This window comes from Protopterus annectens, chromosome 13.part0 (genome assembly GCF_019279795.1).
Source record: "Protopterus annectens isolate FY-2018-M chromosome 13.part0, PAN1.0, whole genome shotgun sequence".
Lineage (NCBI taxonomy): Eukaryota > Metazoa > Chordata > Ceratodontiformes > Protopteridae > Protopterus > Protopterus annectens.
The window spans coordinates 476095494-476112957 of record NC_056747.1 but is presented as its reverse complement, the minus strand read 5'-3'; the positions used below and the strand labels follow the sequence as shown (position 1 = coordinate 476112957).

The window sequence follows — 17464 nt, the reverse complement described above, 5'->3', positions numbered from 1 at the left end:
TGGGGTCAAACTTAAATCCTTTCTTAAACAATGAAACATATTTGTCCTGAAGGTTTATATAACTGTAACTAAATACTTTAAATCCATATTTGACAATCACATGACATGGTGAATCATAGTATATATTGTTCATATCAGAAAATATCCCAGAGGTTTTTTTTGTTTGTTTCTCCATTTCCTCGTACGTCACGCAGGATTGGGGGAGTTGTTTTGTTAGTTCCGAAAAGGGGAACATTGCAAAATAATTCTAGTTGATGGTCTCTAGTCAGAGGTGGGTTAATCATTTTGAAAGTTGTCAAAAAAATCAAGATTGTCTAGTGGTCCTGCTATGTTGGAAAATGCAGGGTATGATTGATATCGGTGTCCATCTCAAACTCTCCTCCCTTAAATCTATTCAAGGCTTTTTTTTTTTTTTAATGAAGTTTTGGGGATTTGGATAAGCCTGATTTTTCTTCATATTTTCGTTTGTCCCTCCATAATTTTTTTCTGTTTTTTGACTTTATTCTTTTTAACCAGGTTATCCACCTGGTTAAATACTTTTAAGTGTTCTGTTTTATAAGTCAGTAAGGCGGGGTCAGCCTTGATACATGAATTCAACTGAAAGACGTCTTTTTCTAAAAACAATTTTTTTGCTCAATGTCTATGAGCAACTTAACTCATTCATACCAATGGAGCACAAGACGTTTACACTGGAACATCCAATGGGTGGAGCCTAATCCTTTTCACAGAATCAAATTATGTGCTCAAATTTCAAACAAATGTTCCTATCTCTGGAACCATAGGAGTTATGAAAAGTATAAATGGCAAATCCTTCAGCACAAACTATTTTTATAGTGGTAGTATTTTTTTAAGTTCTAGGTCGTAAACCAAATTTTATAAGTCACAGTAAACAGTAACTATTACATTTGTAATATTTTGTAAACAACTTAACATCTCAGGAACCACTGAAGTTACACACATACTGTCAGCAGCATTTTATTCATCCAGCTGAGAACTTTCACATGAGGCTAAGGAGTTCTGTCTGTGTTGCTTGGTTGTTGAAATATTTTGAAAAATGTGAAAATATCTATAAATGAATATCACAAAAACACCAGTTAATATCTAATTATTTACCAGCTCAAAGCTAAGATTATTTTTTCTACTGATATTCAATCCCTCCTGTTAAAAATATTTTTTATTCAATATGCTATCAATTTAGTATTCCCCCTTAAAGTGTTTTGCCGTTTACTTAATATTTTTTAGTTGGTATTACCTTATCCCATCCCTCCCTGTGGTGTGTGTGTGTTTATTTTTTTAGTCCAAACTTTATTTCTTTAAGTTTTAAACTGTGACTCGTGTGTGTGTGTGTTTAAGCTAAGTTAAAGGAGACCTTTTCTTTAAGAAGTGTGACTTCTGTCAGAAGTTAGAGATGTCTCTATTGTCACTTCCTTCAGCCACCTGTTCCTGCTTTCTTCTTCACCTGCAGGACTCTGTGTGTTTGTGTCTTGGCGGAGGGCAGAGTCCTGCAGTGTCCGTTTTGGGGCACTTCATCTGCCAAGGCCCGGAAGCGGCGCCGGTCACTCGTGCGCGGCCTCGTATCGACTTCGCTCACTTCCAGGCCTCCAGGCCTAGCGATCGCGGCAACAAAGCCCGCTCCGACAGTCGAAGCGAATCAGTATCGGCTTCTTGATTAGCCTTCTGGCTCAGGGCGGCTATCGGTGCCGACCTGTACTCATCGAAAATCGTTACCCATCTAGACACCGTTTCGTTGGTGGCTCGACCGGCGCTGACGGGCATCGGGTGTCGGCTCCTCGGCTCCGGAGGTTCACTGACTGTGCCGTGGGCTCGACTGCTGAGGCGATATCCAGGAAGAGTGGGTCGATTAGCTGGCGCCCACGATCACTTTTACATGCGGCTACTCATCCTGCTCAGACGGGCAGTCGAGGTCTCCTTCCTGGAGTTTATTGTCAGCCCGCTTCCTAGAGAGAGGTCAGGAGCCATCGGACAGTCTCAGGTACTCATCCAAATGTTACATATCATGTCTCAGAGAGAGGCTGAGCCATCCACACCCGTGGTCGAGTCTCCTTCAAGGTTACCCTCAAGCTCGGGTTGGAGTCTTCAAGGAAGATAGTTTGTCGTTCACGCTCCCCCTTCAACTACTCCCTCGAGTTCCTTAGAGTTCTAGTCTTATGGAGTCTTGAGACCTTCCTTGGGGATTGCTTGGTGGGGCTTCGTTCCTTCAAATTTCACTTTATGAGTGGCATGAGACTTTCTTAGAGGGATTCGTCCCCTTGGAGCCTCGACACCTGGTGAGCTGTGAGTGAGGAGGGCCTCGACCCCTTTCTTCCCCTTTGAGCCCTCCTTGCCTCTCTGACTCGGAGGGCTGCTCCCGGACCTCCCTGGGTCGAGCGTGGTCCCTCCGGTGAGCTGGCCACTGCGGTTCTCTCTGGACTGCTTCCGAGCTTCACTTCCTCTATAGGAGGAGGTACTGCCTCTGGTATACCTCTTGAGTCAGGACCCAGTGTCTCCTCCCTCCCTAGCTCCCCATTGGGTCTTTCTCGTCTTCTCTTGCCACAGGACCCAGAGATCCTCCCTAGGAACTTTTCCATGAACCTCCAGCAGAGACTCCCCGTCTCCTCCACTGGATCTCGCCTGTTCCCAAGAGGAGGACCCCTAGATCCCCAGGAGAGGATATCTCCTTCTCGAGGTTCCTGAGTCTCCCTTTCTTGATAGGTCACAGGCCCAGATGGTCTCCCTGATGATGTAGAGGAGACAGGATACCTAAGAACTCCCTGGATCCTGGAGAAAGTCCACCACCTGGAATCCTCTGAGGATGAGACAGGAGGATCCACCAGTTATTGCACGCGAGGCGCTCCACCCTCTGCCTCCTGTAGAGGCCAGTCCCCTTTTATGCCTTCAAAATTTCCTACTGCACCTCTGTCCAAGCTTGCCCTTACTAAAAACAGGAGGCCGGCAAATGATGCCATGGTGGTGGCTACCCATTGTAAGTAAGAACTCCTTATGACTGCCCGACATCCATCCCACTAACCGCTACTCTAGCACCATGAACTGCCCTGGTAGCGCTGCCCTCCTTCCTGGTACAGCCTTTGCTAGGATGTTAAGCTGAATTCCCTTTGTCACATCCTTCCGTTAAGGCGCGCTACGAGGCTGGTTATTTCACTCCATCCTGCTGGCTACCCAGGGATGTCCTTAAATTGCTGCGCAGCTAGGAACCCTCAATATTATTGCAAACGGGCTCATGTGGCTTCAGCCTTACATAGGCCTCATGGGCTCAAGAAAAACATATATCCTACAGGTGCAGGGGCTCTGTAAGCCTGGAGAGCCAAGAGTGTGATGTTCGCGCATCCCTTTAAAAGTCGATGCGCTATGTGTGATTTGATGGCTTCAAGGCGCCTTTCCCTCAGGTGAAGAAACCTTTCTTGCGTCGCTTTGTTTGGGCATAGGTCTCCTTCCTTGTTGGGGTCCCAACAGACACCCCTTTCTTTCTGCTGTTGGAAAGGACGGCTTTGTTTCTAAAATGTATTTGAAAGTAAATCCAGGTGTGGGACCCGTTTTTTCAGTCTTCAGTTTACCCCTAGAGGCAGAGGTGGTAAACCCAACAAGCGCCCGCAGAGGAGGCAGAAAATGTCACGCCTAGAGGCAGAGGGGGTCCCAAGAACCAGGAAACAGGGGAGCCTCTCTCAGAAAGCCTTTCAGCATCCCTGAGGCTCTAAGGGAAGAGCCTCCTGTACCCAGAAGCCAGGCATTGCCTCTGTCCAAGACCCCTGAGCATCCCCGATCATATCCAATGGTTACATAAAGCCTTTGAGGAAAGTCCTACATAATTCCACAGAAGACTCCAGATGTACCCTCGGTCTAAGACAGATGTAGTCAGAAGAGTCAAAACCAGAGTTTAGTCTCAAATTCAAGACAGTTACAATAGACCATTCAGGCTCAGATCCCTCAAGAAATCTCAAAAAGACTGCTCGAGCAGGGAGACCCCAAAGACAAGAGACGATTCTCAACAGAATCAACAGTCTGTCCCAAAAAGTCGGAAAGGGGGGGAAGAATTGGAATCAATTCACACTTCTCAAGTCTGTCCAACAAACTTGGTCAATAGATCTTCAGCTTCAGGATATTCAGGAATCGCACAGTCACATCAGGAGATTTCTCAGCCCAGAGATTTCCAGGCTTCATTTCGCTGGGGTCCAGTCACTTCCAGTTCAGAGCCCTGCCCAGAGTGATCACCAAAGCCCCAGAGTGTTCACCAATTCACCTGGGTGGTCAAAGTCACAGGTCAGAGACGCCATGATTCCAGGTTCACTGTCAGCCACCCACGACTGGCCGAAAGCTTAGGGCAGCCAGGGATTACACAATGAACCGGGAGGGATTCATGGGCTCTGTTGTCCAACTTCGAAAGCTATCTCAATCGCAAAAAGTCATCCCACGCCTCTGAGCTGAAATTACCTTTCTGTTGCATGTCTTAATTTGGGTTCGAACATCACAAACAAAAACAGAACACTCATGTCAGCCACATTCAGACCAGCAAGAAATCATTCTGGCCAGCAAGAAAAAGGTCAGCTCATTCATGGCTGCAAAGGTTATTCTTCTTCCCTGGCTCGAGTCTACATGCCTTCCCTCCAGTGGTTCTACATCACACTTCTTCAGTACCAGCAACTCACATCGGCCATAAGATTTCAGTGACATTCGCATACAATGAGCATCTTGGATGACGTTCACAATCACATCTGCTCCCGGGCTCACATGTTGGATGGTGACATAAGGCCATCCCCGATAGCCACTGTCACCACCCTTGCCTCCCTGACTTGCACGGTCATTATCCCTCCTGCCTGGGGGGGGTGGGGCCCATCAGCGGGCAGGCTCATGGCACGCAGCTGCTCGAGTGGAGATGAGACATAGAACAGTCTGAGTAATGCAGTGCAAGCGACTTTCTTCCCGTAGGGACAATTGCAGTCCATACAGACAACTGCTTTCCTTTCTGCAAAATATATCCACAACAAGTCTAGCGGACAAAAGTCCTACCCCTTGCGAAACATGTCCAGTCTATATGGCAATGGGCGTCCTCTCTCTCAGAAAATGGGTAGCGGGCTTATTAATAGCCTGGCCAACATTATAGTGGAGCATATGAGCAGAGCTAGATTGAGCAGATTGGGGTGGTCTCCAGCAGAGGTGTCTCTCAAAAGATTTTCTGTCTCTGGGTGGATCTGGAATTGGAATTTTTTTGCTACTCCCAAAACAAATGTCCCCCAATCTTCTGCAACCTTTTCCCTCTATCCTCTTCATCCAGAGCAGGCCCCTCTGACCCCTCATTGGCCCCAGGGCCCCTTTATGCCTTCCCTCCATTTCCCTTGATCCCCTCAGTTGATCCCCTCAGGTGCCTTTGAGAGCTTTCCTGATCTCATTTGCCTTAGCTACCTCGACAAGTTTGGTTCCATTCCTCCATCATCACCTTTTGGTGCAGTGGTGGCATCTGGACCCAGGCATTCGGACCCAGTGCTCACCATGGGTCAGCTGCATAATCAATTCACAGGTCAATCTCACAGCTTCTCTCTCAACCTTCCTTTGCTAGCCTTCCTTCCTTCTCCTTCTAGCACAGCATTCCTTCCTAATAGCTTAAGTTAAATCCTCTCATAGTGATTTACTAAAGCAAATACCAGGATTTCTCTTAACAAAAGCAAATATTGATCCTTCTTTTCCTGCCCCTGTTCATCCTAAATTGGACTTCTTGCCAGATCCTTTTTCCATTACTGCTCCTTTCAGAGATTTTTCAGAGTCTGCCTTTCTGCCTTTGTCAGATTCATGTCGGCTGCTATTTCCTTTCATCATATGTCGCATAGGCTCTGAAGGGCCTTTGTCCCATAGGCCCTGCAGGGCCTTCTTGAAAGGAATTTTCCTACTAAAAAATCAATATCCTTATCCTTGATCTCATGATTCTTCCCCCTAGCTGTGACATCCCCTTTTGTTTCTCCCCTTCGAGCCAGCTGGATTACTTTATTCTAGAAGCTTTTACATCTTTCTTTAGGTTCATTAACTTCATGCTCTTCTGTTGAGGGTGTCTGAACTTCAGGCTTTCGTACAGAGTAGGTTTTCACCTTTTTCATTTTCACAGCTCTCTCAACCTTTCAAGAAAAAATTGCTTCAAGGAACAATCTAAATCAAACTATTAACAGCTTATTTAGATTGACATTCACAAAAGCTACATTATCTTGATGTTCAAGAGATATAGAATTTATTAATCTGATCAGATTTTTGTAGAACAAATCTGATCAACTTTTTGTTTCCTGTTTGACCTTGTCCTTGTGGCTTTCTTAAGGTGACGGTCATCTCTGAAATTTATAAGTCATTCTGGAAATTTATAGCTCAAAGAAAGCAAGCACATTCAAAAACTGCTTGTCTACTCAACTAAAGCTCAAGCTCTTCTACCTTTAGCTACTTCAGACTTCCTTGGCCACTGTGCAGCGGCCACTTGGGCTACTCCTCACACACTTGGAGCTCTTGGCCTCAGGGACAGTTTCCCTCAGGGACAGAGCCAGTTTTGGCTCTACAGTCCTTGAGCCACCCATCATAGAGGTGCTAGTTTAGCGGTGCCATCCACAGGAATGGCTGAGAGAAAGAATGACCCAGAGATTGACAACTTAACATTAAGAAAGAGGTGTTTATTGTCTTCTTGCCTTCTTTTCTGCTTTCCTCCCTCTTTCTTAAGCTCCTCTTCTTCCCTCCCCCCCCCTTATGTTGAAGACCATTCAGAAGAGCTCCAGCTTCCATCCTGTAAGTTTTTCTTTTTCTTCCATCCTCTGGTTTTTATCTTTCTTTTTTTTTATGCTTTGCTATGCGTTGCTTGTCAGCACTGAGATCCTTGCTTATCATGAGATATGGGTGGGATATGGGGCTGCCTGGGGAGAACTAACGAGAGCTTAAAAAGTGCGGTAGAGCTTAGCAAGTGCAGGATCGAACCCATCAAGCACTCGAAAGAGAAGTGAGAAGACAACTAACATGGAACGTTATGGTAGGTACATAACTTCTTATTTACCTGCACAAGACAGAGATGAAATATTAATGCAGTTGAGTTTGCTGTTGTGTAAGCTTTAAGATGAAATCTTTTAAAACCTTGTAATATAGCATTATTTTAGAATTATAGCAGCAAATATAAACAGGCAATATTTGACACCTACAGGCTTCAGTAGGAATTAACTGCAGATGCACCTGGAGGTGTCATTCGGATGTAATGAGTTAACTCGACTCCTGTGCGGTCAAATAGTTCAGTTAAATTGCAATGTAAAGCTGAATTCACTATAAGGCCAACAGGAAATTTCCAAAGTCTCAAACCTCTTGGCACTATTTTGGCCTTAACACATTCATTTAGGAACATGGTATCTAACTGCAAGTTCCTACATTTATTTAATCAATCTAATTTGTGCTGTTAGTGAACCTCCAGTGATTAGATCTTGAATCATAAAATCAGGATTGTTTATCCAAGCTTTTAAATCAAAAACAGTACCTTTTTCTATGGGGTTTGGATGTATTGATAGATTGTATGTGGAACAACATGGATCAGTGGTGACCAACGTTTGCACTAAGTTGTGACTATCCCCTTCCACGGGCCCTGGGACAAAATGTGGAAGCTGCTGCAATAAAATTGTTAAATCTCCAGGCAAGGTATCCAAAACCAAAGGCAGTCACTTTTTTTCTGAACAGCATGGACCTAGCTTCAGGGTTTTTGGTTCTTATTTCCCTATTTGCAAGACAATTTGTACAGGAGCCTTTGGTCTTCATGTCAGCTTCATTTTCACCTCAGTTGCTGATAAGTGACTTTGCTCTGGCAATTTCAGGTACCTTGGACTGTTTATTGATTTCTGTCAATGCCCGGGGTGTTGCGCCTCGAGAAGTTACAAAGGACCATGAGAAAGACATGTCCTTGGCAGCTATTTAGCTGTCCTCTTCAGTCAAGGAAGAATCACAACTGGTGTAGGTGGAGAGTGTAGATGATGCTGTATGCAAATCTGCAGTAAGGATCTTTATTCCTGGGGATGGGACCTATCCTTGTGTCAGTCTTTTGTGGGGAGTCTTCCAGGAAAAGAAAACCGAAATGTTAGGCATTTTTTCTTCTGTTTTCACATAGGATGGACAGGAGAGATTGGATGGGTTTTACGAAGGGCTTATTTCAAGCCTTTCATTCTTTACATTCCGACTCTTCCTAAAATTTTAAGAGTTTCCTGTCCCAGGTTCTGATTCTCATTCTGAGGAACAGGAATTAGATTTAGGTTGTGTTTCTCAAGTGGCTGCGTGCCACAGGAGGGGGAATCAGATCCCCCCAAGAGAGTTATTTTTTTTTATTCTGTAGCCAGAGAAAGAGGGAGTTCTTTCTGTGAGAATAAAAAGAAATTCCAGAGTCTCAGAAAAAGATATAACTTATTACATGTGAAGTTTCTTTAGTCTGCAGTTGTTCCTCCTGTCTTGCCAGCATTAGAGGTTTTCTTGGCAGCCTGACAGTCAACCTCCTGCACACCTCCCCGAAAAAAAATTGATAAATTACATAAGATTACTTCATTTCTGTTTTTTTTTTAAATAAATTATACACAAATTTCTATTTTCACAACGCAGATCACACCCTGCACTGATTTCCTTGGCAAAGCTATCTTCTGCCAACATATTTTGGCAGCTAACAATATTCTTTCTAACAAAGATGGGAAAGCATTTCATATATTTGGGAAGAATGTTTAGTATTCTTCTCCCTTATCCTTTAGAATACTGAACTGCCGGGTTTGCATTTGTTAAAGTTTCTACTGGCGCCTAATATTAATGACAGAAAGTTAATTGATGATCTCCCCTCCTTTTTAGCCAAGACATCTCTGAATGTCTCGAGTAACCAAACACTCTCTAAACTGTTCTTATGACACTTGATACTATATATATCTAGAGCAGCTGCTGCTGGATCAAGTGATGAGAAGGCTTGCATAGCTATGTTGCCAGAATTTACCAGAGGATGTCAAAACTAAGATCCTGGATAAAGGAGTAGTATTTGGCCATTCCTCTGCTGAGATCCTTAAAGATTTGATAAAACAGGTAAGTTAAATCAGGGCATCACAGATTTTTCAACCCTCTGTTCCAAAATATAATAACGTTCCTTCCTGTTCAGTATCCTTTTATAGAAAACAAACTAAACTGTCTCAGCAAGAGACAGGCAGACAGAATCTCAGAAAGCAATGCAATGGAGTATCCTCCAAAAACAGAGGATCATTTAAAAAGTCAGACTGACTGTATGTCCTGTCATGTTTTCCCATTTTTCCCACCCAGGCATTTTAGAAAGCTGCCTCAATGAATAGGTCCTTCCTTCCGTCTGTAGCACCAGATAATTTCATACACTTGGATTTTAAGAGTCATTCCCTTTTAATGGTATTCCTTCATAAATGTCCAGTCAGACCTCACTGTTTGCTCCTATTTTGGAGCAGATGTCACAAAGGGTTATGGAACTTGTTCCCCACATCATACAGGGCAATGATTTAATTTAAGCATCTTTCTGGTTCCAAAGGGTGACGGAACCTGGAGACTTGTCCTAGACCTTTTTCTAAACTTTCACTTCAGATTCCCAAAATTTAAAATGCTCTCTCTACATTCCCTTACATTTCATTCTACCTTTCAGGTTAGTAATAATTCTGGATTTAAAAGATACTTAACATCACATTCCCACTTTAAAGTATTTAGACATCTTTTAAGATTTTTCTGTGTCTGGTTTACAATTTCAGTTCTTTGCCCTACACTTTGGTTGGTCTACAGAGCCAGGGGTGTTTATAGAGTGCTTGGCAACAGTAATATTTCAATGCAGGATGCAGGGTATTCTCATTTTCCTATATTTACATGCATTTACCAACTTGTCAAGAATTTGTTCTCATTATGGGATTTCGGGTTAATTTAGAAAAATCTTTTTTTATCTGAAGTAGTTGTCTTCATTTGGTTGTCAACCCTGTGGGTTCCCGGATCCATAGCCGTATATCCAGCATCTGATCCAAGCTCAAAGGTCCTCTCTCCTTACCCATAATGCTCCTGTCTCCTTCCTCCCTTCGGATCTCGTTTGCCACACTACATGCCCACATCGTGATCCGAAGTCTGTGTGATAAAAGTTTGTGGTAAGTACTGTTTTTGGTGTAAATCTCTCTTTTGTTTCTCTCTACCTGCCTTTCTCTACTGTCTACTTCCCCTTTGTGTTTCCCTTCGGTAAAAAAAAAAAAAAATCTCTCTCTCTCTCTCTCTCTCCTTGCGTGTGTGGTCTGTGTGATAGAGTGGGTGCTGGGCCTGAGGTTGAGACATGTCTGATAATCCCAAACCCGGCTTCAGAAAATGTACAGTGTGTGGCCATAAGATTTCCCCAGCTGATGGCCACACACTGTGCTTAGTGTGTCTTGGGGCAGGCCATCTCCAAATCTCCTACTCCATCTGTGCCAGGTTTAATCCCTAAGCACTTGACAGGAGAGAGAAACTCATTCTAAAGGGCATTCTTCCCTTTTCGGGGACTCAAGTTTGTGTGCCTCCGTCTTCTGCCCCTGCCTCCTCCTCGGCCTCTGGGACTCAAAACTCCAGCTAAGAGGTCCCGGGATGGAGACAAAGCAACTAAAAGGGATAGGCCAAAGAAGTGATCCCTGGATCGCTTGGCTTCGGCTGGACCACCACCAACGGTTAGAGCGGCTGCAAGACTGGAGTCTCCCTGGCTCTGTTCTCCTCGGTTTTCCCCGGGAACCAGAGGAGCTCCGGATCCGGTCGCCTCTTCCTCCTGCTCCACCTGTAGCCTTAGCGAAGTGGAGATGGATAGGATGATGCAGAATTTTATCGCACCCAGATACAGATGCGATGCCCCCCCCTCCCCTCCAGAGCGGGGAACATGCAGCCTTTTTTCACCTCGATTACTCCTTCTCCAGTCCAGCCTTCAGTTTCGGAGCCCTTGGAACCGAGGAGACTTGGTGTTGAGAGGCCGACGGTACCTTGTACCTTGAAAAGGTCTGATCTGACTGGCTCGGATCCGACAAGCTCTAGGAGCCGTAGCCTCGGCGTCGGATTTGAGGGGTTGGTGTCAACTCCGAGTCTGTTGGAGCGGAGCCTTCCCCTTGGTATCTCTGACCTGTCGGGTCAGAGGGTGATGGCTCCTATTGCCCTTTCTCAGGATTTCCGTTCCCCTTCGGCTTTCAGTGTGGTGGAGAGGGATCTCCCTTTGATGCCATTCTGGTGGCAGCTGCCACTAGGAAGGAGCTCACTCAAGAGTTTTCTACGGTCCACCCTCCTAACCGAGAGTCAAGGGCCATGGACAATTTTGGAAAGCGGGTGTACACTTCAGCTACCTTCTCTGTTCAGCCACTGAATTACATGGCACATGTGATTCGGCTGCAGCGAGACATGGTTAAGGAGATAGCCAAGTCGACCCCAGGGTCCATGTTGGTGGAGGACAAGAAGATTTCCTCCGCTAGTATAGCCACTCTAAAATCACTCGCGGACACCACTGTGCGCTTCCTGTCCCATACAACCGAAGGAGCCGCTAGGGCAGCTGGTACAGGCGTTACCATCAGGCGACACATCTGGCTTCAGCTCTGTCAGTTTTCAGAACCTTTCAAGACAACATTTACCATGGTTCTTCCCTGTTTGGGAAGTCTGTATGTGAGACTTTAGTTCAAAGTGAGAAGGACAGGAAGACTGTCTGCCATTGGGATCCACTTCTCGGCCCCTCAGCGAGGGACCAAGAAGATGCTGTTTCAGAAATCTCAGAATTTTCCCCGAAACACTCAGGGCTCACCTTCCCCCAGGGGCAGAGGGGGATTTGATAGCCATCGCCCTAGAGGCAGAGGGAGTCCGAGAAATTACAGGTCTTGAGAATCTTTCTTGGACAGCCCTCTCAGCAACCCTGAAGAGCTGCCCGACTGCTCACCTCTGGAGGCAGTCAGGGGCCATCTCTTGTTGTACCTAAAGGAGTGGGAGTCCATCACAAAAGATTTTGGGTGTTGCAAATTATATCCGTAGGCTATACAATCCCCTTTCTCGAGCCACCTCCACCACCCAAACACCTCCCAGACATTCCACCCACATACAGGGAGGATGCAGCACTGAAAATCGCAAAGCTGCTAAGAAAGCGAGTCATCCAACCCGTCCCCCTAGACCATTTCGGAGCAGGTATTTATTCTAGGTTCTTTTTTGTGCCAAAGAAAACGGGGGAGCTAAGACCCATTTTGGATCTATCCACCTTGAACCTGTCTGTTGCCAAGGTGAAATTCCGGATGGTCGCCCTTCAGTCTATTCTGCCCTTCCTGCAGGAGAAAGATTGGACTTGGTTGATCGACCTCCAGGATGCATGCTATCATATCAAAATGTACAGATGCTTCTGAAGGTTTCTCCGCTTCTGGCTAGGAGTCAGTCATTATCAGTTCAAAGTGCTCCCCCTCCTTGGTCTCACCTCAGCCCTCAGGGTGGTTACCAAAGTGATGTCAGTAGTATTGGTTCACCTGAGACCCCAGGGCATTCATATATTTCCCTACCTAAACGATTGACTCCTCACTGCCCCTTCCAGTCATCAACCTTATCAAGCGAAGGATTCTTTTCTTCTACCCCAGAGGTTAGACATTGCCATCAGTCTCAACAGATCATCTCTGACTCCAGTCCAAATATTAGACTTCATTGAGGTGCAATTAGACACAATTCTAACCAGAGTGTTTCTTATTGTAGACAGAATACACAGTCTGAAGCTACATGTTCTTTGCATTCTTCAAACTCAGTCTCCAACAGCAGAAACAGTATTAAGGGCATTGGGGTCCATGGCGGCCATGATCAATCTCTTGCCCTTGGCACATCTTCACATGTGGATCCTTCAGTGGACAATGGTCCCTGTTAGATCTTCCATTGACTCACCCTGTCTGAATCTCTCGAGTGTGCAGGGACTCTCTTCGCTAGTGGATTCATTCCTGACCTGGTTTGGGGACGTCCTTTTCTCCCACGACTACAGGCGCCTCCAAGCTGGGGTGGTGGGGGCACGGGGAGGATATTTCAAGGCATGTGGTCCCCCCCACGAGACCAAGTTGCATATCAACGTCCTGGAGATGAAGGCAGTGCTTCTAGGGTTGCAGGCTTTCCATGCCCATCTTCTTTCAGGAAGGATTGCTATCCAGACGGACAATATGTCGGTGGTCTGGTACATCAACAAACGGGGGGGGGGGGCAGATCATGTCCCCTATGCCATGAGAGTATGGGAATGGGCAATCTCCACCAGCCATTTTCTGGTGGCAGCACACATTCCAGAGAGGTCCAGCATTCTAGCGGACAGGCTCAGCACATCTATTCCAGTGCCTCACAAGTGTTCTCTGAATCCTTTAGTAGCGGAACAGATCTTTCACAAGTGCTTGGCCCCCCGGTCTTCTGTATGCTTATCTTACTCTTCCCTTAATATCAAAATTTCTTCAGAAACCTCGCAGGCTGGGGAACTTAGTTATCCTCACTGCCCCATTCTGGCCTTGCCAAGTATGTTTTCCCTCTCTGAGGTCTCATCTGGTGGCTCCACCTTGGACATTGAATCCGGCTCTGGATCTCATCTCTCATCCCTCAGGGATCCCCCATCCAGACCTGGACAGTCTAAAGCTCGCTGCTTGGCTGCTCCAGTTCCCATGATAGGCAGGACACCCGGATTATCTTGTCCCGTCAAAAGAATTTTGGCGGTGGCTCATAAGTCTTCCACCAGAAAAGTGTACTCCAGGAAATGGAAACATTTTTCTATCTGGGCATCTCAGCGTGCATTAAATCCTTTCACAGCTCCAGTTTCTGCGGTGTTGTAATTTTTAACTGGAATTTTTCAACAAGGTGCCAGCTTTTCTACAATCAAAGTTCAACTTGCTGCAATCGCTAATTGTCATATGGGGAATAATATGTCTTTCTTAGCATCTTCAAAGCTTTATAAGGCCTTCCTCAAAGGTACCTTTTTTCTTCGACCTCTGGTAAAGTACCCTGCACCACCATGGGATCTTACCCTAGTACTTCAGGCCTTGGTCTCGCCTCCCTTTGAACGTGTAGCTTCAGTGGATATGCTCTTTCTATTCTGGAAGACTGCCTTTTTGGTTGCCATTACCTCCGCCAGGAAAGTTTCGGAACTTCAAGCTCTATCAATCAAAGCCCCTTATATGATTTTTCATAAGGACAGGGTGTCTTTACATACTAATCTATCATTTCTAAGTAAAGTAGCTTCAGAGGCCAACATTAATCAAGTAATCAACTTCTTGCTCTTCTTTCCAAATTTTCAGAACAAAGGAGAATAGAAATTGCATTTACTAGACTTGCACAGTTACGTTTCTACTTGCACAGGACAAAAACCTTTCTTAAATCTGACCAACTGTTTACTCTTTTTAGGGAAACCAATTCCTAAAGTTACCATCACCCGTTGGATTTGTCAATGCATCATTCGGGCGTATTCAGCCAGGGGATTTCCCCAAGTTAGGTGAAGGCGCATTCCACCAGGTCTATGGCCACGTCAGCAGCTTTTTGGTCCAGAGTTTCAGTAGATGATATTTGTTCTGCGGCCACTTGGTTCTCATCCCATACCTTCATCTCAAATTATAAATTGGGCATTGTATCCAGGAACAGGGCATCCTTTGGCTCCACCATGCTCTGGAATATCCTTCCATGAAGGCCTCCCAGGTGTCTAGTAGCTGGGGACTCTGTCCCACAGGTTGAAGACCAAATGAAGACTACTTCAGATAAAAAAGTTTACTCACCATAACGTTCCATCTGAGTAGTTGTTCTTTATTTGTCTTCAGCCATCCCTCCCGCCTTCCTCCGGCCTTGTCTGAACTGTTGGTGTCTTCTAAGAATAATGGAGGTGGTCACTGTAAGTGTGCCTCTTATCCTTATCCTTATCCTTGGTTTCTTTTACGGACAAGTCTCGGGTCAGGTGATAATTCTGGATTGGGCAGCAAACTCGATCTGAAAGGAGGAAGGAGACAGGAGCATTATGGGTAAGGGGAGGAGCTTTGAGCTTGGATCAGATGCTGGATATACGGCCGAGTCGGATCTGATATGGATCCAGGAACCCACAGGTTAAAGACAAATGAAGAACAACTACTCAAGATGGAACGTTATGGTGAGTACATAACTTCTTTTTTCATTCTGTCTCACAGGATAGTGTTTCTGCTATGTCTTCTGGATGCATTCCCTCATGGTGTCTTTTCTTGCTAAGGACAAAGTATAATTTTACAAGTAATTTCTAATATGCTTCAATCAGTCTCTTTTGTCCGATAGGGAATATCTTGGGATTCTGGGTTTTATGGCCTCTACAATTCTCATGATTCCTTTGTCCAGGCTTCGTATGAGAAACAGTGGTTCCACAACTCTGTTTCACCCCAATACCAGCACTCCTTATCCCTTCAGATTCCCGTTTATGCTACTGAAACAGTGATCTATTTGAACATATACCGTCATGACAAGTTTACTTACACAACTATACTTTTTCCATTAGGGTGGATGATAAAATTAGACAGCGGGCTAAATTTTAACTATATAACCTGTAACTATGTTAACTTTTATAATTACTAAGACAAATCTGTATTTTATTGACATTTGTTTTTTTTTTTCATTTCACAGATCTTCACTTGCTGGTGAATATTGCCTGCAATCAACAGCATGTCTTTGAAAAGGAGGAGTGTCTGTAGATAACTGTAGATAGCTGCTCATCTTTATAATTGAAAAATATAGCACTACATGTCAGCAGTTAGGGATAGTTCCTATATGTTGTCTTTGCATCTGCTGTAGTTATTCACCAAAACTTGAAAAATGTGTGTGAAGCTGTTGTAGACAGCAAACTAATTTAAGCCTTTTGAGTAACATGTATTTTTAACAGCTGCTGGTATCTGTACTTCCAGTTTTCTTTTGAAGGAGTTTCTTGATAATTCATGATGTACAGTTACTTCAGCTATCAAGAAAATCCCACTTTAGTAACAAGAAATACTAAACTGGCAGTAGAAGAGTCACAGTGCCACAACATCAGGAAGATGACAAAGCTGTTTCCAAGGATATGACTGTCATATTCAAAAATAACTCCTTTCCATGTTTTCATAGTTGTTTGCATCACTGTTGCTGTTTTGTCAGCAGCTTGGGCTGTTTCTGTTCTACATTGATAGTTTAACTTCATCATTCAAAACCAGTAGCATGATGTGCAGTTTGATATGCCTGCACTGGCCCAGAGTTTTGAGAGTCCAAGCAACCACTGACACCTTCTCCTTTATTTGGAACTAGGCCATTAGGCACTTTTTCCTTAATGTATAATTGTTTGCAGCATTCTTTACAGACAGTTGTTTCTTCCCTTGACAAGAATCAACCCCCTCTTTTTAATTCTTGTTTTTGTTGTAGAGTTGTGTTCTGTTTACCACTGTATATGCTACATATCTTGAATTTATAAATATGCACAAAATTTGATCGAACTAAATGTACAACAAAGCCATTTCTTCAACATTTGTATTTAAAAATGTGCCAAGATTTTAGCAGGTTCAGTTATGGAAAACAGGATTTATGTACCATAGTGTTGACGTCTTCCAGGATAGTGTTACTTAAACTGATTTCTTATTTATTTCAGTACCAGTACATTACGAATGCCATTGGAATCTGCATATTTTTTTCTGTTTCAGTCATTTCAGTGTTAAACTTTTTCCACTACTGCACTGAGGGCATATTCCATAGAATGTTAACTCTTAAAATAATAAAGCTGGAAATGATTTAAAGTTTGCACTGTTCATCCAACAAATTGTAGTTAAGTTACAGTGTTTCCTCACTGGAGCAGGTGTGTGTGTGATAAACTTCACCTCTTTTTTCAAGGATTCTTCCAGCAGTGAAGTATATGGGGTTTCTACTTGACAACAGACATCCATTCTGATTTTTCCAGCAAATGTCCACAGAGTGCTGTGATGTCTGTTTTGCAGTGACGTATCAAAATATAAAACTGAAATCACCTCAATTCCAGTTCTTGCTTCTTCAAAACAATTAGCCTCTTTCTGTCTTTTTGCTTTGTTTCCAATTAATACATAGAACAATTTGTATTGTTTTGATAATTGAGATAAGTAATTGCCTACATTTTCACATGTAATAACATATCTACCATAAGTGATTCACATATGGTAGATAAAATGCCTGAAAATATATTTTTTAGATTTGTTGCTGCAGATAATACTGTAACTGTAAAACTGTGCCAGATTTACTAAGGATGTAGAATAAGGACATTTAAAGCCTTACATGTACCCCCATAAAAAAGAAACAAATAGCCAAGTGGATGTCTTGAAAGACAAAAGTTTTTAGCATTGGAAGGTCACCACAATTGATGCCAAAAGTGAGGCTTTAACAGGTAGGCCCTTCAGTCACAAGATCACTAGCCAGTACAAGTATAAGAGATGTGCTGCTGCTACTGCCAGGGATGACTGCACTTAAGAGGCAACTGTTGCAAATGGTATTTCAGCAAATT

At 44.1% G+C, this 17464-nt stretch overlaps 1 protein-coding gene across 1 annotated transcript in view; it reads left to right on the top strand.

The window, feature by feature from the left end:
• The window catches only part of LOC122787919 (heat shock factor protein 5-like), a 683173-nt gene extending 666443 nt beyond the window's left edge, over positions 1–16730 (top strand). Inside the window, exon 6 of the mRNA XM_044054845.1 lies at positions 15598–16730. Coding sequence (XP_043910780.1) covers positions 15598–15665 — 68 coding nt within the window. The 3' untranslated portion in view covers positions 15666–16730. The remainder of the gene's footprint in view (positions 1–15597) is intronic.
• The last annotated feature ends 734 nt before the right edge of the window (positions 16731–17464 follow it).